The 23,237-nt window shown below is 43.6% G+C and overlaps 4 protein-coding genes across 4 annotated transcripts; 2 read left to right on the forward strand and 2 right to left on the reverse strand.

The window, feature by feature from the left end:
• Positions 1-2,505: 2,505 nt before the first annotated feature.
• LOC121666955 (lysozyme g-like) lies at positions 2,506-9,118 on the forward strand. Its single transcript, XM_042032991.1, is given in 7 exon segments — positions 2,506-5,708; positions 6,300-6,327; positions 6,329-6,398; positions 6,400-6,497; positions 6,972-6,988; positions 7,780-7,951; positions 7,953-9,118. Coding segments are annotated over 7 exon segments (546 nt in total). The 5' UTR covers positions 2,506-5,608; the 3' UTR covers positions 8,014-9,118.
• Positions 9,119-10,433: 1,315 nt separating this feature from the next.
• MRPL30 (mitochondrial ribosomal protein L30) lies at positions 10,434-13,006 on the reverse strand. The gene is made up of 5 exons (XM_042040683.1): positions 12,755-13,006; positions 12,335-12,415; positions 11,738-11,884; positions 10,868-10,941; positions 10,434-10,768 (listed from the first exon to the last, which is right to left on the reverse strand). The coding sequence occupies exons 1-5, from the start codon at positions 13,004-13,006 to the stop codon at positions 10,636-10,638; spliced, it is 687 nt and encodes a 228-aa protein (XP_041896617.1). The 3' UTR covers positions 10,434-10,635.
• Positions 13,005-17,312, forward strand: MITD1 (microtubule interacting and trafficking domain containing 1). The gene is made up of 7 exons (XM_042040719.1): positions 13,005-13,158; positions 13,344-13,445; positions 13,901-14,037; positions 14,116-14,202; positions 14,879-14,994; positions 15,320-15,380; positions 15,468-17,312. Exons 1-7 carry the CDS (start codon positions 13,005-13,007, stop codon positions 15,561-15,563), a joined length of 753 nt encoding a protein of 250 aa, XP_041896653.1. The 3' UTR covers positions 15,564-17,312.
• A 1,333-nt stretch (positions 17,313-18,645) lies between these two features.
• On the reverse strand, positions 18,646-20,394 carry LIPT1 (lipoyltransferase 1). Its single transcript, XM_042040734.1, has 2 exons — positions 20,317-20,394; positions 18,646-20,115 (listed from the first exon to the last, which is right to left on the reverse strand). The coding sequence occupies exon 2, from the start codon at positions 19,864-19,866 to the stop codon at positions 18,748-18,750; it is 1,119 nt and encodes a 372-aa protein (XP_041896668.1). The 5' UTR covers positions 19,867-20,115; positions 20,317-20,394; the 3' UTR covers positions 18,646-18,747.
• Positions 20,395-23,237: the final 2,843 nt, after the last annotated feature.

A 23,237-nucleotide genomic window follows, 5' to 3' on the forward strand; every position in this document is an offset into this window, starting at 1 on the left:
GTGCCCTTGTACATGAAGGGCCTTAAAGTAAGTAGAAAAAGCTTTGATTATCAGAAGCTTCTGGCCAAACTGCTGAGACTTTTCAAGTGGAGCTACACAAGTCTGTCTTACACCAGTTTCTCTGAAATTTGCAGTCAGGAAACGAATGGAGCATGTGAGCTATCAAACTGTGGGCTACATGGAAAGAGAACATGAGCGCTTCCAGTGTGGTTAGAAACTGTGAAAACCAGCTAGGAACCACAGCACTGAAATCAATTTAACACAGGTGCAAAACACTCAATGAGGTCAAGCAGGGGTGTAGTGGGTGGGCAACTATCCCACAGAAAGGGCTGGGGATTCTAGTGGGAAGCAAAGAAGTTGGTGCCAGTAGAGGAGAGAGGAGAAATCAAAAGGAAGGAATATCCCATTTGGGGGTTATCTTTGTTATAGCACTGTGTGTGAAGCACCTGGGGTAACTCTTCTCTCAGCTGTTCAGCAGTCAGTGAGGCTTGGCAACAGTGTTTGGCCTGTCACACAAACAAAAATGTGCTCAGGACAATCACAATCCTGATGGAAAGTACAGCCTGTAGAAATAAGGAATTAGATTTTTTTTCCCCCCGAAAAGAGAAAAAGCATACAGTTATGATTTTCTAATATGCAAAAGAAGTGAAGGGCAATGACCTGCCAAAGGCATCCTTCCCTTCCCCTTGAGGGTAAGACAAATAGCGGTGAGTTTGGCAGCAGATTTGTGTTGGATACTTCAAAAAACTTTCAGGCTAATGAAGCAATACAACAATTCCTCGGTGTTTTAAACAACATCCAAGACCAACATGTAAAAGTAGCTGTACATCATATATAATGACAGAATGGTTTGAGTTTGAAAGGACCTTAAAGACCACCAAGTTCCAGCTCCCCTGCCTTAGTTAGGGACACTTTCCACTAGACCAGGCTACTCAGAGCTCCATCCAACCTGACCTTGAACACTTCCAAAGATGGGGCATCCACAACTTCTCTGGACAACTTATTCCAGTGCCTCACCACACTCATAGTAAAGAATTTCTTCCTAATATCTAATCTAAACCTGCTCTCTTTGCAGTCATGCTTTGTAGAGAGGGGAAATGCAGTTAGTGTTGTTTAAGGCTCTTTCCAGGCTAACACTGCTGAATCAGAATCAGCAGTCAGCAAAAGGAAAACAAATTACAGACAGAGAAGAAAAACTTTCTCTGTTGGGGTCCTGTGATTTGGTTTTACAACTGATGTCAGTACTGGGAAATCTATTTAAATGTGGTTCCTACAATAAAGAGCAAGTGAGAGGTGGAGGCTTTCTCTCGCATCAACTTGTTAAGCTGCAGGTGGCATTGGCTGATCCCTCCGTGGCTCAGGCGGGGATCTGCCTGGAGTCTGGAGCTGCAATGACTGGCTTTCATAGAAACCAGGCAGAAGGACCAATTAAACTACCTCTTCCATCAGTAACTGAAGCAGTGGGAAAACACTGTCCAAACCAAGTCCCTGTTGGGTCAGAGCCCTGAGCCACGTGGGAGAACAGATTGTTCCGATGGCTGATTCCAAATGCTGCAGCTGAGTCTCTCTGAGCCACATGTCCATGTCTCTCTCTTTGAGATATGCAGAAAACAAAGGGAAACACCAGCACATCAATGCAGAGCTGAATAACTGTGTTTGTTCTGCTTTGTTACTCATTGCAAAACTGGGCTGGGATTTCCTAGCCAGCAACCTGTCCCCAGGACAGGGCCTCTTATATTGCCCAGGATGGGCACCAGCCTGTGGACCCAGGGACCCCTATGGAGCCAGTGCTGCAGCTGGGGATAACTGTTTCTAATGCTTGCCTCAGTCTATTTAATTGCCTGCCTTGAAACGGAATACTCCCATATTGGATGCACATGGCATGCTTTTTCCCATTTCAGGGTTAAAAGAGATCACGCTGTAGGATTGCAACCTCAAAGCAGTTTCCTACTAACATCCCTCAAACAAAACCCTTGTGCCTCTCTCTAGTATTTGTTTCTGTGGGTTCCTCAACCAGCTCGCCCTAGAAGCAGGGATTTATTGCAACTACAGAATTCTGCTTCTGATCCAGCTGGTATGCAGGCTCCCACTCAAGCCACCATCCTGCATTTACTGCTCCTCTGGCCTCACTGACCAATCTCACGGAACTCAAAAAGGACAGTACAGTCCTACTACAGCATTTTTATCAGTAGCGGCTGGGATTTCCACCCACAGGGTTTTAGCATGCTCCTCTTTTCCTGTCATATTTTTACGCTGTAACATTTTTATTCTTCACATACAGCATCACTCCTCCACCTCTACATCCTACTCAGTTGTTCCTGTGAGGCTGGCAGTGCTGCATCTCATTGGTTTTCTAGCCTCCACCAAGCCTCTGAGACACCTTCTGCCTCAGGGTTATCATTTGGTCCAGGCATTTGGGTTCTGCCTTGATTTTGAAGTCTCTAGCAACTGTACAAAAACCCTTCTAAGTTTGCCTTTGCTTCATTGCTTAACGCTGCACATGCCAAATCCTTGCCACTGCATTTTGTCTTTCTCATGTATTGTGATTGTGCTGTTTATTTCCCTCATGTTTTTTTTCAGAGGTAAACCGAACATCAGCCTTGTCCACCATGCAGATCACATGAGTTGAAACTGGATATTCCTCTGTATTTTTCAGCTTTCCCCTTCTTCTAGTGGAAATGCTCATCTAAAAGCTCTTCAATTTCCAGTGATACAGGTTGTCTATGCTACAGCCCAGGTGCAGCCTGCCCCTTCTATGCTGCACCTCTCATCCATGTTTTGCCAGTTCCTCACATGTCTCAACCATCTACAAGTCCCTGCATTTCCCCATGAGGCCATCTTGCAGCCTCAGGACAAGGGACCTTCTCCCCGCATCCAGAGCACTGTGCCCTCCTGCCATGGGCTGGGCAACCTCCCACAGCTTAAACGGGCTTGATTGTTTTGGGAAGCTTGGATCAGCCTAGTTTCTCCCCTGAGAGCATAACTAGGATCACTCATTTCTTACCAACCCCTTATTAAGCTAATTAGCAATTAGGAGAAACGTTCAAGAGCATGAAAAAACCCCCACAGTGAGGATCTGGCTGACCTGAGACTCTACTGCTGCAGCCCTCAGCCTTCCACAAACACTCAATTTCCAAGAACTGGAAAGGTTTTTTGTTCCAAATCAGGCAAGGAGAAATTTGACTAATTGCTGTCATTTAAATCAGGTTTTATTTTATGAATTCCCTGCTTATTCAGCCACCCCTTAGCTGATTCAGATCAAGAAACTGACAGAGTTTTCAAAGGGGCTTGAGTGAGTGCATGATTACAGAAATCAGGATTATAGATTCCTGCCATAATAATAAAAATCCTGGGAGCATATTTTTTGTACCTTTCCTCTAGAAATGAAGACAAACTCTGAAAAGACACAGCTGCATGCCTGAGACATAAAGGCCATATAGAGGACCAAATTATCCCACAGATGTTTTCCCTGAACCATTTAATTGCCAGAGGCAATTCTTCCTTCCTGCCAGACACAGGACAGAAGAGTGAAGAGTAGCTGGTACTAGATCTGGTCCAGTGGCCTGCAGCCTGGCTTCTGGGTAAACCAAATTGTCCCTCCCCTGTGACCCTTGTGATCAATGAAGAGCTGCTTGCTAATCAGTCGTGGATACTGATATTGAATGGATCATTGTGGCCCTTGCTGTATGTACTATAGGTGGATGTCCTACACTTACACATGCACAAAATATTTCAGTAGCAGGGCTGTCAGTTTGCCCTATACGGAGGCTGAAGAGGTAGCTGAGTTTTATAAAGCAAGTCCCAGGGAATTCAGGTGAAACTGTGCAGGTGTGGCAAAGGAGGTTTGTATAGAGAATATGCACAGGGAATAAAGGTGTTCAGGGTGGGGGTGCCTCAATTACTGTGATGCAGAAGGAGCAAACTAGTATATCCTTTATGTTTCTGCCCCAGCAATGAGGGAATAGTAGCACAGACCATTTGGAGATTACTGGCTTGTGAATCACCTTTGGTAGTACTTTGAATTTTTTTAATGTCACTTATTTTGAGCCACATCTGCTCTATTTTCCTTCCTTCCAGATGTGCTTTCCTCTGTTCCAACCTTCTTTACACTCAGTCATAATTGTGAACTTGAAGAGCCCTATGCACGAGCTGCTGTGACTTTTTGCAGCTGGTTCTCATGGGTGGTATCAACAGTACAGGAAAAACTTACAGAATCGAATCTCTCAGTGCAATGACAAGGGACGAATTCCCCAGCTAAAAATGTAAAAGAGCTGCTGAAAGAGCAAAACAGCGCTTCACACCCACAAAATCTACCGTGGGGGAGAAGCGGGTCAGGATAGATTCTGCCGCGGGGAGTTCTGCCATCCAGCGGCTGTTTTCCTTACTGCTGCACAGCTACAGTAGCTTTGAAATCCACACCGCCCGCTAATTTAGGGTTGTTGACCTTTGCTGTCTCTCTGCAAGACGGGATAACAACAGAGGCCTGGCATAATCTCTGCATATCCGAATTCTCAGCAGTTGCAGCTCTGCTCATGTAATTGTTCCTGGATCTTTGCCTGCAAAAATTTGATTAAAACCAGAAGCACAGGTTCCCATTTTCCCATCGTCAGCATGTTTTTGCTTCCAAGAACTGAAGGGGAGCAGTTGTTTTCAGACAAGGCTCCTCCTAGTTCCAAACTGTTAGCAATGGGACTTTAAATTAAATTAAAAGGTATTTTATTTTTTAAAATCATAATTGTGTTTGTGCTGTAGAACAGAAGCCCTGTTGTGTTTGGGAGGATGCACAAGTTGTTAGGTGTTTCTGTTTCTTGTAAGACCAGCGGGGGTGGGAAGTGCACTGAGCCAGCTGTTGCAGAACACTGCCAGCAGACAGAAAGCCCATTTGTCTCCAGGAAGTGCATTGAGAAGGTGGGGAGACATCTGGCAGCAAACATGTCATGTCTGTGATCTTTGTCTAATATTCTTGTAAATGATTCACTGTACCAAAGGCTGTTTTCCATTAAGTGTTACCACTGCTCCTCTCAGTTGATGTTTGCATGTTTTCCCTCCTGCAATGGTGTGTTGAGACAACAGATAAATGCAGATAAATTGCAAGTCAAACAATCTGCAAGTCAGATAAATTGTAATGGGTGTAACTGAAGGATGTTTCTCTTCGATTTTCTTGTAGCTATGGAAAAGCCAGCTGGAGCCAGTAAACACTGTAGGATTTCCTTTGACTCTCATCAGATTTTTTTTTTTTTTTTTTAATTTTGGAATAGGAATCCTGCCTTTTTGAGATGCCTTTCTCCATTGGCCAAGCAGGCAGCCCAAGTAACAGACTAAGACAACTAAGTTTTAGGCAATTAGGGGAGATTAATTGTTCACAAAGCACCAGTTCACCTCACAAGGTACACGTGAGCTAGCATTACCAAGAGGTAATCCCCTCCAGAGCAGGCCACACATACCACGACTGCATCTGCTGGCACAAACACCTGCACTAGTATCAAAAGGATGCCATGGTTTTCAGTCATGGATCTGGAAGCAATTTAACAGCATGAGTCACACATTACACTGGCCTGACATCTGGTTGTAAATACTGCCCTGTGCTGGTTTCAGCTGAAACCAGCACATGGTCTTATGCTGTTCAGAGCGTTATGGGAATACATGGAATGTTGACACAACTGGAGCTTTGGAGGCAACTGTGAAACCAGAAGGTCTGAGCTGTGTAGGTAGGCACTAATTCAGTTGTTCTTTCCCCCCTTGCACCCACGCATAAGCTCATGCCTGTTATGGATCCTGGTCTCTGATTGTCGGTCATTGCCAAGCAAGTAGATTTTTTTCACAATCAACAAAGATCCTACTTGGGCACACAAGTGTATGTTGGGAATAGAGTTGCCTTTGAGATGACATTTAAGACCATCACAGACAAAATGAAGGACTGTTGGTTGTATCCAACTCCTGAACCTGCTTTTCTCTCTCCATTAAGAGAGTTTCCCTCAAAACATGAACTCCTAAACATTTCTCCACTACAGTTCTAAATTAAAAGGACTAACTCTGGGACTAATCCAGAGGCTTAGATTTAAAACACTCTCAATCTGCATGCTAGAGAACTGCCCTCTGAATCTGAAAAAAAAAGTTTTTTGTATCATTTGTGTATTGATTTCTAAGGCACCCTTCAGTAAAATTAGTCAATTCTACCTTTGTTTCACTCTAAACAGATTCAGAAGGATTCAAAATGTCAGCTCAGCTGTAATGGCCTTCAGAAAAACTGGGTTTGGATTCTAAAAATGAAAGGCAAAGTCATGCATGTCATGTTTTAGGAGTTCCCGCCTCAGAGAAGACAGCAGAAAAAGAACATGGAGAAATACCAGGCCAAGATGGCAAAAGCTGGCACTGGTGAGGGTCTTGCTCCAGCTGTGATTGATTGTTGGTATTACCTTTCAAGAGTCACACGCTGGGACAGTGCTGGAGGACGGCCTGGGTGACCATGGGAATGCACTTGGTTTAATGCAGCTATGGTAACCATAAAAACACAAATCTCATCCTTCCTTTGAAGCAGAGTCAGAAGAGTGGCAGGGGCCCTGCTGAATGGCGACCCTCTAAACCTTTTCAGCCAATTCTTTGGCCAGCCTAAAGCCAACGCTGACCAGGCTGTCAGTTCCCAGCACTAGGGAAGGCCCCTGTGAGTATCAGTGCATGAGCAGAATGCTTTGACACTGTGAGACTGATGATTGCTTCCCAGCACTCCCTTGGGATTGAAGAGATTAATTGTCCCTATTTCACATTTAGATAATGTCTTGTTTCAAAAAGCACCTTTTAAAACTGAGCACACTATAGGCTGCAGCTACATACCATCAGGTTAATTACACTGTATGCACCACAGGGGCCTGGCTAGTGGGGGGATCTTGCTTCGTTATTCATGCCCACATTTGTGCCTCACTTGTTTGCCAAATTGTATCCTTGTCTGTAAAATCCCTAAACATTTGCTGCAGGCACGAGATCCACTTTCGTAACAGCTCCAGCCCCCTCAGACTTGTGCCTTACTACCTCATGGATAAGGGGAGAAGGACTGGGGCAGAGATCCAGGGGAGATCCCTATAGGAAACAGATTTTCCCACCCTTGATTCTGGGGAGGAGAGGAGCAGTCACTTTGCACCTGGAAACACTGTGAAGCAGCAGTAATCTTGCTTTCTGCATACTGTCACCTTTACAACAGCTGCTGTGCTGGTTTTTTAAGGCTCTGACAGATAAGGAAGTAGGGCAGGCATTCCTCTTCCTATTCCTTGGTTAGCCTTCTAGCATGTTTTTTTGAAACTTGGCAAATACTATGACATTTTTCAGTTGCAAGGAGTAAGGGTGGGCTCTCCCCCTCCTCTCTCCATTCTATTTGTTTTGTGGTTCTATACCCACCTACAAAAAGCAACCTATCCTGGCAACTCTGAAGGAGGAACACACTAATTTTGAAAACTCATGATCCTCTCTGGAGGAAACATTCCTTATATTCCTGGACACTGGTTACACTGAAGCAGTCGTTATGGTTGGGTTCCTTCACCCCAACTACAATACAAACATGTCTGAGGTTATTGGTGTGGGTGGGTGTGAAGGAATATGCACGCATGGAAGCAGTCATAAAAGTGAAGATGTTACTGTTAGCAAAACACAGCAAGCAGTCAATGATCACCAAGTTTGGATGTAAAGGAGGAAATGTTGATTTCTTCCCTAAGTTAAAACACAGAAGGAACACCTCTGACAAAAATAGCTGGAAATGGTATTACAATGGCCAACAATATTGGTGAAAAGAGATCTATAAACTAAAGCAGTGCATCTCAGTTGCAATGTTTATTTGCTTATTTACTGATGAAGTAGCACCTCTTTTATGTGTTTCGTTCACCCTCATTCCAGGTGGGATCTCAGCCTATAATGCAGGAGTTAACACTGTCCAGACCTATGACAAAACGGATATCGGCAAAATACTATGCCAATGATGTGGCCGCAAGAGCCAGGTTTTATAAGAGATCTCTAAGTAATGATTAGATTTAGGCCCTGGTTGCATACTTTGCTTCTAATTAAAAACATTCTCCCCCAGAAACAGTTAGAATGGGGGAGGACAATGGAGCCAGGAACAAGTACAAGCTTGCAATAGGTTTTTATTCAGAGTTTTCATCTGTGCCTGCAGTTTCTCAAGCAGCAGATTAATGCCGCAAGAAAGTTGTAATGCTACTTAAAAAGATCTTATCCGCCTTACGTTTAATCTGTCAATACACGTCTAACAGCAGTACAAAACAGCAGTGCTGGCTGTTGAGAGAGGCTGAGCTGTCCCTGTCAGAGGCTTTCAAGGCCCACTGGACAAAGCACTGAGCAACCTCATCTGACCTCAGTGCTGGCCCTGTGTTGAGCAGGAGGTTGGACTAGACACCAAAAAGGCACCTTCCAACACGAATTTCGCAATCATCTTAAGCCAGTCTGTTTGTTCCCTACACAAAAAGGCAACGTCTCTTATCTGTGTTTCATAAAGATCTACATGGAGCATTACAACGCTCCATTAGTGAAAGGATGTGGACACACACTGTGTTTGTGCACCCTGCTGGTTCAGGTTTTAGTGTCGAGAGCAAATCTTTAGAGAATGTACGCTTATACAGAGAAGGTTTGGGATAGTAGACTAACTGCGCGAGAGTGGGGGCCCTTGGGGGAAATACTATTTCAGAAACACCCAAACTTACACATATATGAAAAAGTTTAAAAAAATACAGTTTTCTTTTTCATTGGAACTGTCAGCTTGTCAATTAAGTATCTCTTTAAACATCTCTTGTAGCTGAATCTTACCCAGAAACAACAGGTACTATTTATTTTCCTTTCTCTCTATGTGAGAGCCTGCTATTAGCTCTGCTTTGGCTTAGATAGTTTATCAGACACTTTTTAAGCAGTGAACGGTACCAAGCAAGCCTTTTTATTAAGACAGTCCCTCCGGGAGACCCTGCAGCACTTTTGCAAGCTGCAGCGTCACAGATCCATACGCATACCCATACACAGACCGTGTGGGATGGAGCTGGCAGGGCCCTCTGCTGGAGGCTCACCAGGCTGCAGTGCCGCAGACACGAATCCCGAACGTGCATGGCAAGGCCTAGCCAGCCTGGCTGTGGTGCTCTGGGACACCAATCCTGGCACAAGTCTTATTATTTGCTACCCACCAGCAACAAGATCCATTTGCCTAATTTTTTGTGTCCTAGTACTTGCACCATCTCTTTAAAGAATGCCCTGTGCCTTAGATGCACTACACGTCCTTCAAAAGGGCTCAAATTCCACCTTGTACCTCCCTGTGGGAATATGATCAACACCTCACAAAGACTGCAGTTATAGCACACTGCAGCACAAGATGCTGTGCAGATGCTGGGAGAAAGGAGGGAGGCAAAAAAAGCAACATTAATTTATCTGCTTCACCTTTTCCATGCTATTTTATTTCAGCTCAAATTCTTGTTTCTGCCTTCAGCCTGGCCGTAAGGGCCATTACAGTCCTCAATGCCACTACCATGGCCTATCCTTTTCCCTCTGCACAGAGCCTCCAGCTTTTATGTCCCTGTACTGATATACCTATTCCTTTGAACTCCTACCAGTGTTTACTCTTCTCTGCAAGCAGGCAGCAAGGATAAACACTAATTTTCAGGGACTGCATCCCTCAGATCTTTTCACAACATGCAGTCATTAAGATTAACTCCTCTTCAGTGTGTCTAATGTGGGAGAGGCTCACAGCATGTTAAACTACATAGTTTATACTGCCTGGAATACAACTACTTTATCATTTGATACAGCGGCAGCTTGCAAACTTTGGCTGCAGCTCTTAAAACTGTAAATGAAACTACGCACGCAGTAGTATTTTCTAAGCTTGCAGCCCGTAATTCTAACTCACATCAGAGGTATGCTTCAGGGTCCCTACATTTCTAAAGTCTGCAATTTTAGAACAGGAAAAGCATTAACCTTCACAGACTGCAGCTCTTAGGCTATTCTTATTGAACACTTAGGATCAGCGGATACGTATGAAGACAGCAGGTTTCCTGAAAGACAAATTTGACAACTGACCAAGATGTGAATAACTCCTGTTACTCCCAAATGGAGAGCTCACCTACTTTTTAAGCTACAGAAGAAGCCAGATGACAGATTGTTTGCAAAGGAATGAATGTGACATCTGGATAACCATGGTAAATCACTCTCTGTGCACAGCTAGTCAGTTCTCATGTGACTACAAAACAGAGGGCTTTTCAATTCCAATTCCCTCCTTTGTGCAGTGAAAGTCCTGCAGTATTGCTGTAAATCTTTACTGTTAGCTGTGAAATGTCCTCACCATCATTAGCTAGATCTATTCTACTCACTTCTCTGCTTATTTGACTCTATAAATAAAGTTCTCTAACAGTTAGCCATAAACTGCAGCAATCTAGCCACAAAATTAAAACACGAAGACAGAGAGCCTATAATTAATTTAATATTTCATGTAACTATTAACAACATTGAATTTCATATCTGTACACCTGCAATCCTTCTTTAAGCATCAGTGTCACCTTTGCCATTCATACCAGAGTAAGAATTTTTAGAATTTCATACACAAACTCTTAACTGGGGATTTAAAATATTTATTTTATAAAATCTAAATCCAACCAGCACATCTCATGACTTAATTTCTTTCTGCTCCACAGGTTTCAAGCGCTTTTTAATGACAAGCTCTCCCCTGGTTGTCAGAAAGGTGCTGGACACTTCCTCTTCTGTTGGCAGCCCGTGGGGTAGTTTCAGTGGCTGTACTCTACAGGCAAAAGAGTCTGCTTAGTGAAGTCCTGTGACTAGAAGAGAGTTACATTAAATGTTCTAAATTTACCAACAAATAAACAAACAGTTAACAAACCTTATTAGATGTTTAATAACTTTCAGTCTGGAATTCACGGAAGGGATATTTTTGTGCAGTCTTGGCTGATGTGCCTACGTAAGGGAAAAAACAGATTTTACAAATGTGTTGCCAAATCCCAAATCTTTGTTCGCTGAATTTTGCACGCTACCAGTAAATAAATAAATCACATTTGCAAATCTAAGATTTAGAGAAGTGTCATGCATCAAGAACACACATAAACATATGCAATCAAAACCTGACTACAGTAAAATTACAATTTCAGCTTTATTCCTATTCCATTATAAATGTATTTTTCTTCCAACTGTTAATAATAGTGTAAATGAACAAGAGTTTAGGAACAAAACTGCTTCCTTCAGTTACATCTTACATTGCTCAAGCACACATTTTTTTTCTCTGTAATATAACACTGACTAGACAAATCTTTCCAGAATGTGCAGTTGGCCTGAAAAACTTGGATAAACAGATCTTTGACACAAACTTTTAGAGTCTTGAATTTGGAAGCCTTTTCATTGATAAATGAGTTTTACTTGCCTTCCTACAATATCTGAATAATATGACCCACAGAGAACTGAATTCATAGTATTTACAAACCTATTGCTATTATTTTAGAAGAATTCTCAGGGTAAAGTTCTCCTCAGGCAATGCAGCACAATACCACACAGAGATATTCTGAATTCCCACTCAAAGCACATTTGCCACAAACATTCCCCTCAGCTCCTAAACACATCATCAGCTTCTCAGATTGCCTTACGGCTGCTATAAATGTAATTCTGGTTTGTGACTGCAAAACTGAGGTCCTTAAAAAGCCCACCACCTTAGTGCTACATTTCTGACATACACGACAAGCATAAAGAACAACAATCATACTTTATCCAGTCCCAGATCACGTATTATCTTCTTTTCCCAATATGGGCGACCAATGACACTTTTTATTCTAGTAATAACGTGGATTTTGTGAGGCTCCTCAGGGTCACCTCCATACTTTTCATGATCTCCAGGCCGTGGCTGAAATACCTAGAATAAAAAGTTCACAAAACCAGAGGTTTTTTCCCTAAATATCTATTCTATAGTTAACTACTGTCTAAAACATACTTCAACCTTGGTAAAAATTCTTACATATATTTTTCTTTTCAGGTGGTCAAAGCACCAACAAAGTGATCTCAAATTTAGCTTTTATAATATGAAGTCAAACACACTTTCATAATGGTTTGCTGATAAATACAGTAACACTTGAGCTTGGCCCCACAAATGCACAGAAATACAAGGACAACACCCTGTACCAGCACAACACCTAATTCACGTGAATTTTATCAGGGAGCCTGTGCTCAGCCTCTAGATGGCAAGTTTTTCCACAGGCTTTAAGAATGCTTTTAAGGAAAAGAGTCAACCGACACCAGATGGTATCTTACAAAAATAAACTAGAACTGTAAATGGAAAAATGTAAAGTGCAAGTCAAGCACATACCGAGTCTGGAATTCTCGACCTGGTAAAGAGACAACGAACCCACGCCGGGGACGCCATCCCTTCCATCCTCCTCCCCAGCATCTGCAAAGAGAGAAGGGCATAACTCGTCTGCGCTCTCCTTACAGCTCTGAATAGTCGTAAACACACGACGATACAGCTATGAGTCCCAGCCCCACCTGGATCCCCACCTTCCCAGCGGCTGCGGAGCCCCGAACAGGATCCCCAACTGGATCAAATCCCACGAGACACCACTTGGATCCATCCCCTCGCCGGAACGCCATCTGGATCCCCACTTTCCCGGAGGCTGCAGGCCCCAGCCCCAGCCGGATCTCTCCACGGATCCCCACCTGGGTTTCCCCTCCTCCCGGACCCCCACTTGGATTCCCCCCACACACGCCATCCCCACGCCCCGATCCTCACCTTCCCAGCGCCTGCGAGCCCCAGACCCGCCCGGCCTGCCCCGGCCGCCATCTCGGCGCGCACCCTTCGTTCCGGCCGGACAGCGGTGTCGCGGCACTTCAGTTCCGAGGGGGCGGAAGGACAGCGGTGTGACACGTCCCCTCTGTTCCCCGCCCAGTTTCTGTTTCCCGTCCCGCTGCCCGTCGCCGTCCCGGTCCGTGTCCCGATCCGTGTCCCGGTCCGTGTCCCGGTCCGTGTCCCGTCCCTGCCCATGTCGCGGGCGCGGAGCGATGGCACTGCCGCGCTGGAGCGGGCCGGGGCGGAGACGATGAAGCGGGCGGTGCAGCTGGACGAGGCGTCTCGGTTCCAGGAGTCGCTGGTGTGTTACCAGGAGGGCATCGACCTCCTGCTGCAGGTGGTGAAAGGTACCGGGCTGGGCACCGCCGTCGGGGCTCGGGGTGGCCCTGGGGACACGCGAGCGGCGTTGGACCCTGGCGCCCCGCGGGAGGGAGGGGGAGCTGGTGGTCTCCTCCCGGGAGAGCCGGACCAGGCAGGGCTGGGGAGCGCCGGCCCCTGTGTTTAACTGGCCCATGACTTTTTTGATTCACAGCCACGGCAGATGAGGCGAAAAAGCACCGCTACCGGCAGAAGATATCCGAGTACATGACCAGAGCCGAAGACATTAAAAAACACATTGAGAAAGAGAAACAAGGTATAAATACCTGCATGGGGGATACCAAGAGGAGGGAGTCAGGCCCTTTCCGGTGGTGCCAATCACCAGGACACGAGGCAAGGAGTAGAAACTGATGCACAAGAAGTTCCACCTGAATATGAGGAAGAACTTCTTTACTGTGGGGCTGACGGAGCACTGGAACAGATGGTCCAGAGAGGGTGTGGAGTCTCCCTCTTGGAGATACCCAAGAACCATTTGGACACACTGTGCCCTGTGCTCTGGGATGACCCTGCTTGAGCAGGAGGTTGGACCAGATGTTCCACTGTGGTCCTCTGCAGACTGACCCGTTCTGTGATTCCATGAGCTGTGGTGTACTCCACGTACCCATTTGCTTTTAATTGTCTGTTGGTATGTGAATGTTTGATGGGCGAGGTGGTTTAACACGGAAATTATGTCCTGACCTTTACTGAAAAAGAGACTTACTTTCCTTTCAGATGGCAAATACCATAAACAGATCAGGATAGAAGATAACGCAACAGGTTTTGGCTATGAAAAGCTTTTCCATGAGTACCTCACTGAGATTGTTTCTGAAGTTTGGGTGGAGGACCCATACATTCGGCAGGTTCATCAGGTAGATACTCGGTGTAACTGATACAGATGTAGCCACTACAGAAATTCTGAGCTACTAAATTAAAAAAAACTTTTTCAGTTGTATAACTTTCTACGATTCTGCGAGATGCTAGTTAAGGGGCCATGCAAGGTGAAAACAATCCACCTCCTCACTTCCTGTGATGTGGTAAGTGTCTAGATTTTGGGTTCTATTTCCCTATACTCAGGTGATGTCACATGCAAAACAAAATATAAAAATATAGACTTATTCCTACTTACCAGAACTTGTTAGGCTCAGGCTCTGATGCTTTCAGCAGAAAACACAGATTAAGAGAAAAATAAAAATGTGATAGTTGAACATAAGTAATTTTTTAAGTTCAGAGTTTTCTCATAACTCTAAAAAATTCTGGGTAAGCAGAATCTTAAACTGAAATTTCTGTGAAAGTTTTGTTGTGGAAAATGTCATAAAGACCAAAGCATCTGTTGAGACAAGGGTTTTTTTGCTCTTCCAACAGCTGTACTTGTCATTTTAGAGGCTTTCAGAAGAGAGCTGAAATCTCTCAAGCTATCACTGCACTTATTTAAACTATTACTGCACTTATTTTGGCTCAAATACTACATATCTAGTTTCAAAGCACTGAGAATGAGCTCCTCCTCCACATCCCTTAGCAAATATACCTGGTGTCTGTCTGCTTTTTATCCTGCCTTTGAAACTGTAAATTTGCCTTCATCCAAGTTACTTTCTTTTGGTTTACTTTGATACTAAAAAGGTTTGTTTGTGGGTTTAAGAAGAGGTGACCAGAAGTAGAACATATAGTTAAAAAAAACCCCAAACCCCATCACGTTATTTTCACTTTTGATAGGGTAGTGGGAGGAGTCAGCAGTTGAGTGTCTTGGAAGAAATAAAACAGTCATTGAGTAATTATGGAGTAACACTGAATATTGACTTTTCATCTTCAATACACGATCGAGAAATCAGGTGAGTGATCTAAAAAATGAGCAAATTCCAGTTATTTGAAGACATACTATTTAACCCTAACTTTTGAGACAGTTACAGCTGTGGTTAACAAAGTAAAAGGCAGTGGCCCTCACTGGATGAAATCAGCCCTTGATACTTCCACATTTTCTAATTGTGAATATAATATTAGTTGTCTCTGTACAGAATGGTGTCTTCTGTGGTTCACGCAGGTATTGGTGACACTAGGAAATAATTGTGATTGAAACAAGGTGCTTGTGCATCACGTGGATGTAACCTTTTTATCCAGTGTACTCACAGCATTCAAATTTGTGCATTTTTAAAACAGATTCAGCAATGGGTGGATGATTAAGATTGGAAGGGGTCTTGATTATTTTAAGAAACCAAAGGTAAGGATGCTTTGACTTTTTAAATTAACTTAAAATGAGCTCTTCTACAATATATGTTCACCATGTAAATTCTGTTCATTTCTGCAGGGTCATTTCAGCATTGGATACTGTGACTTTGACTTGAGACCTTGTCATGAAACAACAGTGGATGTCTTTCATACTAAATACACAAAGAAAACATGATCAGAAATGACTGCTTTTAATAAGTGTTTTCATAAGCATAAAAATGTAAAGACTGGAAGGTGTTGCTTGAGTCCAGCTGGTTGCCCACAGAAGCAACTCTTTGAAGTACTTAGTGGAACACAGCTTTTATAATCTATAGGTTTAAGAATATTTGAGACTTTTCAGTCTGAGACAACACAACTACATGATTCCTTCACTGTACTTCTGTAATCTTAATTAATACAATCCATGTCTAAATTTTATCTTGATTTCATAACAGACCCTCAGTATTGTCTTTCAAAGGTCTCTTTACCGCCATTTTTATTTTTACTGTTGATTTTGTCTTGAGCCAGTTTTGGATTTTATATCTTTAACTGACCACCTCACAATCATTGGAAGCTGGGCTGCCACATGTCCTCTTTTATAAGCAGTCTTATTTATTTCCTTTAATTCCTGTATTCTAGGCATGACTACTGTTTTGCTGGGTTTTAGTCAATCCTGTAATACTTTATTTCCCAGACTTTACCAGTAATCCCAAATTTAACATTCCGTTTTCCAAGGTCTTTGCCTACAAACGTGGTAGCGTTCAGTACACAGTCATTTTAGGGTTGTCTTATGTGTCTCTCCATAATGGATTTTGGACTGGGAAGGCTGCAAACACCTGTATTCTCTTCCCTGTCACTCCTGTGTGTTCTTTGATTCTGTGATACATGGTCATATACCTGATATCTGTCCTTTGCATTGGGTGTGGAAAGGATGTGTGATCCTCTCTCAGTCTTACTCTCTGACTTTAAAGTCCAATGACTGCCTTTTCATGCCACTCTCAACTGCAGTAAGCTAATTCCCTACTACTAGGTAGTCCCCTAAAAAGAATAAATTTAAGTTTTTTCAATAGCTGGATACCCTGAGTAGCTCAGCTGGTCAGAGTATGGTGTGAGTAATGCCAAGGTCATGTGTTTGATCCCTGTAAGGGCCATTCACTTGAGAGCTGGACTTGATCCTTGTGGATCCCTTGCAACTCAGAAAACTCTGTGATTCTAAGCAATATGCTATTTAGAATAAAGACAGAGTCTTCCCTTATCATTCCTTCACCCTTTGGAAACCAGAAGGTATTACCAGAGGAGCTGCTTTTTTTCTTTTATACAAGAGTTCTTTGTTAGCAAGGATCTGCCTAAGTCATACACTCTGACATGAAAAACAGGCAGTGGCCTCTTTTTCAGGTCCCATCAAAATCTTTTCAGCCTCAGGACTGACATGTGCCTTACACTTTCTGCCTTGTAATACAGTAGGCCTCTATATTCTAGTAGCATGTTTATTGCTAGAACTTTTTCTGTCTCCTGTATTTCTTTTTCCTGATGGTTGGTGTTTTCCATTATCTTCTTTTTTTTCTTAATGTGCTATATTATTTAATTTCCTGTCATCTAATGCTGCTATTCCTTTCCTCTTGCCTTTAACAACAAATCTGTTCCACAGCAATCAATAAGAAATGGAGCTGGTCTTTGCCTTGTTTTCTGGGTCAGTTTGCCAGTGGTCTGCCTTCTTTATCCTTTCTATAATAATGTTTCAGCTTTGCAGTGTTGCATCAGCAGAATGAATAATACATATGCCACAGAGCTGTGTGCTACTAGTCATTGCCCCAGACATTCCATAGGAGCTCCCTTGCTTGCTGCTGTGATACCAAGTTTTTAGTCACTGTTGTGAATTTTATTCAGTTGTGTATAATATATGCCTATTTTTAATGGGAATAAAGGTTATTTTTTATTATTTGTAGCTTCAGTATTCTGTTCGATTTCTTCACTGCATTGGGAAATTCAAGGAAGCTGTGTAATGCCTCATAGATCCAGCCACGTTCTGGAGAAGGCTCACTGTAAATACAGTAATTTCCCAAATGCGAAGCTTTGTGTCTTTTAACCTAGTCCAGCAATTTCAAACATAGAGAATCACAGAATTAACTAGGCTGGAGAAGACCTTTGAGATCATCGAGTCCAACCTATGACCTAGCATCACCTTGTCAACTAGACTATCCAGTCTTCTTAAACACCTCCAGGGATGGGGACTCCACCACCTCCCTGGGCAGCCCTTCCAATGCCCAATCACTCTTTCTGTGAAGAATTGTCTCCTGATGTTCAGCCTAAACTTCCACTGGTGCTGCTTGAGGCTGTGTCCTCTTATCCTACTGCTGGTTGCCTGGGAGAAGAGCCCAACCCCCACCTGGCTACAACCTCCTTTCTGGTATCAATAAATAGCCTGTGTTCTGACCTAATCAAAATTGCATTACACTTATTCTTCAACAACAGTGAAATACATCCTGAGCCTTTCTTTCATAATTTTACTATATATTGAGCTATTATTTTTATTTAGCATTGAAACTGTCACTTCCAGTTCATTATTGCCTTTTAATGGAAAATTTCTGCTAGATGGTAACAGAAGGAACCTCTTTCTCCTAAATATGTATTTGCATTTCCAAAAGTTCAGCTTTGATACCAGTACCCATGGCACCAGGGACTCTCAGCTTTGTGCCAGGCAGTGCAAGAACAAAGGAGGCACATACAGCCTCTGTCCCAGTTAGCCTCTCCTGCCCTCATCACATAAATCCCAACATTAAACTTCCTAATCCTTCCCCTACTCTTGCACACGCATGGACAAAAGCCCTAATGCAGGGTGGAACTAAAGTGATTCACCACCCAGTGATTCACTACTCAGTGCTGAGCTGAGCTCACTACGGTGCTTGTACAGCAGAGGCACGGGGGTACCAGCACTCTGCAAGAAGGGACTTTCAAACAGAAACCGGGGAACATCCCTCTCCACACAGCCCAGGGGCTGAGACATGGCCTTTGGGCTACTACCCACAAGGAGCAGGATGCAGGCTGGGGCATCCAGTGCAGCAGCACAGCACCAGTTTTGCACCTACCCCATCCCATCTGTGTCAGCCATTTGTACCTTCTCTGCTACAGGGCCAATTTGGGATGCCCTCACCATTTTCCTGATTCAAGCAGCAATGATGTCTTGTCAGCAGTGGTTTCAATCCTACACTTTGGGAACATCAGGTGCAGATAGTGTGAAATTTAATTGTAATATTAAAAAAAAGCACAAGATTGAACAGTTTGTTTTCTACAAGCTGAATTTTTCTCTTACTAGTGAATGTTTTAATTTTGTTTTCAGTACATTAAGTAAAAAAGCAGAACTTCCATTTTCAAAATGCAAGTCACATTAACATTATCATATTCTCACACAGTAGACTCCACCTGCTGTGCAACTCATCATCTTGTGGACACACTCTTAGCAATGTTGTCACAAGCGTAGTGGTTTCATTTGGGCAAAACTTACTGCCAGTAAGACTCTTGACCAGTTCACTGTACAGTCCTGGTGGCAGCCACTGCTCTGGCAGATCAATGTTACAGACTTCAATCCTTCCATGCTTTACATCCATATTTACTTTAACGTCAAGAACAGAATCTTTATAGGCCATGTTAAGACAAGTGCTAACGCTGAACTTTGGTGTCTTTCCATACACCCATTCCCAAGTTTGTAGTTCTTTAGTTTTGTTACTAATTCCAGGAAGCAGAGTCTCATCAGCTGGATTTATTACGGTGATATGGTGATCTATTTGGTGTTGCGTAGCATATTCTTTAGCAATGGCATCCAGGAGCATCTCAGAAGTTAAACTAGGATCCTCTTCAAAGAGATTTTTCACTGAGGCAGGCACGCTTGGAGTGGCATTACTCTTTAGCCCTTTATAAGGACTTTTTAGCACAGAAGATAAAACAAACTTATCTGCATTACAGAGTAAGGTACAGTGGTGATAAGCACTTGTCCTTCCCAGCTTTGCAGCAGTGCCTGAGATTTTGTATTGCCTGTCTAGCAAGATGTCGTATCTGTCAGTGACACGTACATCTAACTGGGGTCGCAAGGCTTTCAGTGCCTTCACAACAAGCTTCAGGTTTTCCATTCGTTCATATTTTTTTCGGGTTGTGAAGAAAGTCAAGTTGATATTACCTAAGTCATGGTAAACTGTCCCTCCTCCACTTCTCCTCCTAGCTAGTTTTATATTTTTTTGCCTCAATAGCCTGAGGTTGCATTCCTGCCAGGGATTCTGATGTCTCCCTATTACCACAGCAGGGGAATTTCTCCAAAGGAAAAGGACCTGTTGCTTCTCTAAATCCATGTGGTCATGGATCCAGTCTTCCACAGCTAGATTTTGGTAAACATCATTAGAAAGAGACTGGATAATGAGGCCTCCACTAGCTGTGCTCCAGAAGCAAGCTTTTGGAGTTCTGAGGATGCAGGACAGCCAAAGGCAGTTCTTTAATGACTGGAGTACCATGTTTTTAATAACTGGACAGCGGATGGAAGGAATGCCTGCTCTGCTAATACTGAATGCGGCAGGAGCGCAGCCGGCTCTTGTGACTGAACTGCAATGCCAGTGGCAGCCATGAGACAGTCATGCACTTTCCACAGAAGCACGCGAGTTCCAAGGCATGGCGCTCCTCCGGTGATGCCGCTCAGACCCTGGCGGGAGCCTCCCAGAACATCCGGGGGTGTCAGGGCAGCTGCTCCTCGCGGCCCCTGGCGCCTGAAAGACCAAAGGAAGAAACGGAATGTGTATTTTCCCCTCACTCAACGCAGCCTTGCTAATGCGGTTTCGCTTTGCGTAGTCCAGCTTTGTTAGGGTTTTCTGCCTTTTTTTCCATGGGGTTCCTGGCGCGGTGTCCCCGCAGCCCCTGGCGCCGCGTCCCCGCCCGCACAGCCCCGCCGGGCGCCCTGCGCTACTCACGGCGGGCAGCGGAGCGCTCCCGGCGCCCGTGACCCTGCGGGCTCCTTGGAACCGGCGGCCTCGGGAGCACCTTCCGCTTCCCGGGTGAGAGGTGCTGGGGGCGGGCGCTGCGCCTGCCCTGTAGCCGGGGAGGAGTCGGGGCGCCGGGCTGGGAGCAGGGCGTGGTGCTCGGGGAGCGCCGGGGTTCCGCCTGTCCCGGCGCAGCCACGGCGCTGGGAGGGGGAGCGAGCTGGGAAGAAGCGAGCATGACCGGGTTACAGACTCACAGCATGGGTCAGGTTGGAAGGGACCACATTGGGTCTTCTGGTCCAGCCTCCTGCTCAAGCAGGGTCGTCCCAGAGCACGTGGCACAAAGTTGTGTCCAGGATGTTCTTGAATATCCCCAGTGAGGGAGACTCCACACCCTCTCTGGACAATCTGTTCCAGTGCTCAGTCACCTTAGCAAAGAAGTTCGTCCTCATGTTCAGGTAGAATTTCCCGTGCATCAGTTTCTGGCTATTGTTTCTTGTCCTATTGCTTGGCACCTCCGGGAAGAGCCTGGCTTCATCCGCTTCACACCTTCACTTCAGATACTTAGGGGCATTGCCCACAATATTTACAGCGTCACGGCAACAAGAGGCCGGTGCACAATGCATAAAATGGATGATTTTTCTTGCAAGACCCAGATGTGCAGTTCCTCTCTGCAGGATATTGTGGATGCTAGAAGCTTTTATGAGTTCACAAGGCGACTGAAAGGGTTAACACAAATGCACAGAGACTTTTGAAATAAACAGAAACTCTCTATAATGCTCGTGAAGATATAGAAGCTAAATGTTGATAGCATAATTCGTTAACAAGCTGGAAAGTGATCAAAGACTAGATGTATTGCCGGCAGCAGATTGTCTTCAGATTTGCATTTAAGCCATTCTTAAAGTCGAGCAGACCTCAGCTACAATTCTTCTTGAAAAGCCGTTGTCTGTGCTTAAGCTCACACCATGGGACAATGTTCAGTGCTAGCTGAAGTTTTTTATCCACAGTATTATCCCTATGGACAAATATGTGGTGTATTTCTCTCGTTCATGGATGTGTATTTCTAAAAGGTACATTGCATGTCTTTGTCTTCCATTCTGCCTTAAAAGAACTGTGTGGCTGTAGTAGGGCAAGTAAAAAGTAAGAAACCATCATAACATGTGTGCTGGTGGTGATTAGTGAGAGAAAAAGGCTCTAAAAGGAACATGATGTGATGTGTGTGCCAGCAACTGGAATGTTGTACTGTCATTAAAAAAAAAAAAAGTTGGTAGTTTTTTTAAGCAATTTGAAATGGGCATAACTTTTCACTGAATTAGACTGGTGATAATTTTTCACTGGGGTGAACTATTCTGTAATGTACAAGGTAAAGAGCATTTGAACTTCGTCCATAAAAATGTGCTGGAAATCAACGTTGAAGGCAGTTGACAAAATACAAAAGTGAACCCGTGCAGTCTAGCACTGGTCAGAAGTATGGAAATGCACCTTGTGAGACATCTGATGTTAGTAAAACCCAAAGAAAATGTGGGACCATTTGTTTCCATTTTGTCACTTGATTCTTGAACATTTGCAGTGTGTCATTTTGCCACGGGGTGTCCCTAAAAACCTACTGTGAGCTGTTGCACTCTCTGTTTTTCTAGTCAAAAACTGTTTTCATAGTTAGAACCATAATTTGCCAAAAAATGTAAAGTGCAGAATACTAGGTGGACATAAAAATGTCATGGGTCTGTTTCTGATAAGCTGAAATACACATGCAACAATAAATGCTTTCCTATTGTTGAGGACAAATCCAGCAAGATAATTAGAAATATTCTGACAATAAAAGTATGAATTTGTAAATGCACAGCATGATTTATTTATCTCTTCTGGATTGGACGTTTAAAAATTGTTTATGTTCCTACTACTATTGTATAAATCACATATCTGTAAAATACGGCAATTATTATTTTCACTTTTGAAAACAATCCTGTGTATGAATTTAATTTCTTCTTTGATCAACAAAGCATTGTTTGGTATACAAAAAGCAATGCAACTGCTCTGCACAACATTAACCAGCATTAAGATATAAAAGATAACTCATCACATGTCCCTTAGAGGATACCTTAGACATACCAGAACAAAACCAATTTAAAATGTATGATGCCACTCCTAAAATGAATTTTTACACAGAGTAATTCTGTTAAAGTTAGGAAAACATGAAATGCCCTTTTCACATCTCTTTTGGAGATAAACATGATAATGCAGAGTCTTCTCTTCCACCTTGCCAAAATCTGAAAGAAAGATCTACAAGAAATCCAGGATGGGGAGAGGGAAAAGAAAACAACTTGTTTGTCTTGCTCTGTTTCTGGAAGTTAAAATCTTCCAATTTGTTTTCTGGCTTTAGGTGGGGATTGCATTTCAGAGGTGTTATTCACTCCTAATGTCTGAAAAGGCGAGCTGTATCCATGAGTGCTTAATAGTGGCTGCTTGCCGAAAGACCCCATTATTCACCCTGCACTGTCTCCAGTATATAAAACCTGTGCTAGTGGCTAGCAGGGAAGAGAGGACATTTTGTCTGGTTTCTCACCTTGACTTTGGGAATACCTAAAGCAGCCGCTTTCAAAGGCTGTTTATGTCGTTGCCATGAAGAGGCAGTAGGAGTCACTGGGTTCACAAGGCCTCCTTACCCTTTTTGCATCACTTTCTTCAAAGGCACCAGTCTGCTTGTTCCTGTATGTGCTGTTCCAGGAAGAAGATATGTGCAGCCAGAGGTACTGTTAATAAGAACTCTTATCTTGGGATATAAGAAAACATAAGTAATTTCTCTCAAATGATTTTGTTGGTGGAATAAAGAAAAGCATAATTAGCCTGGTAATACTCTGAGGTTTTAACTTCACAGTGTTTGTAAACCAGTAATAATGTTAGTCCTGGCATTA

The sequence above is a fragment of the Corvus kubaryi genome, unplaced genomic scaffold (assembly GCF_017639235.1).
Source record: "Corvus kubaryi isolate FWS band 111438036 unplaced genomic scaffold, C.kubaryi_AGA036_p1.0 133, whole genome shotgun sequence".
NCBI lineage: Eukaryota > Metazoa > Chordata > Aves > Passeriformes > Corvidae > Corvus > Corvus kubaryi.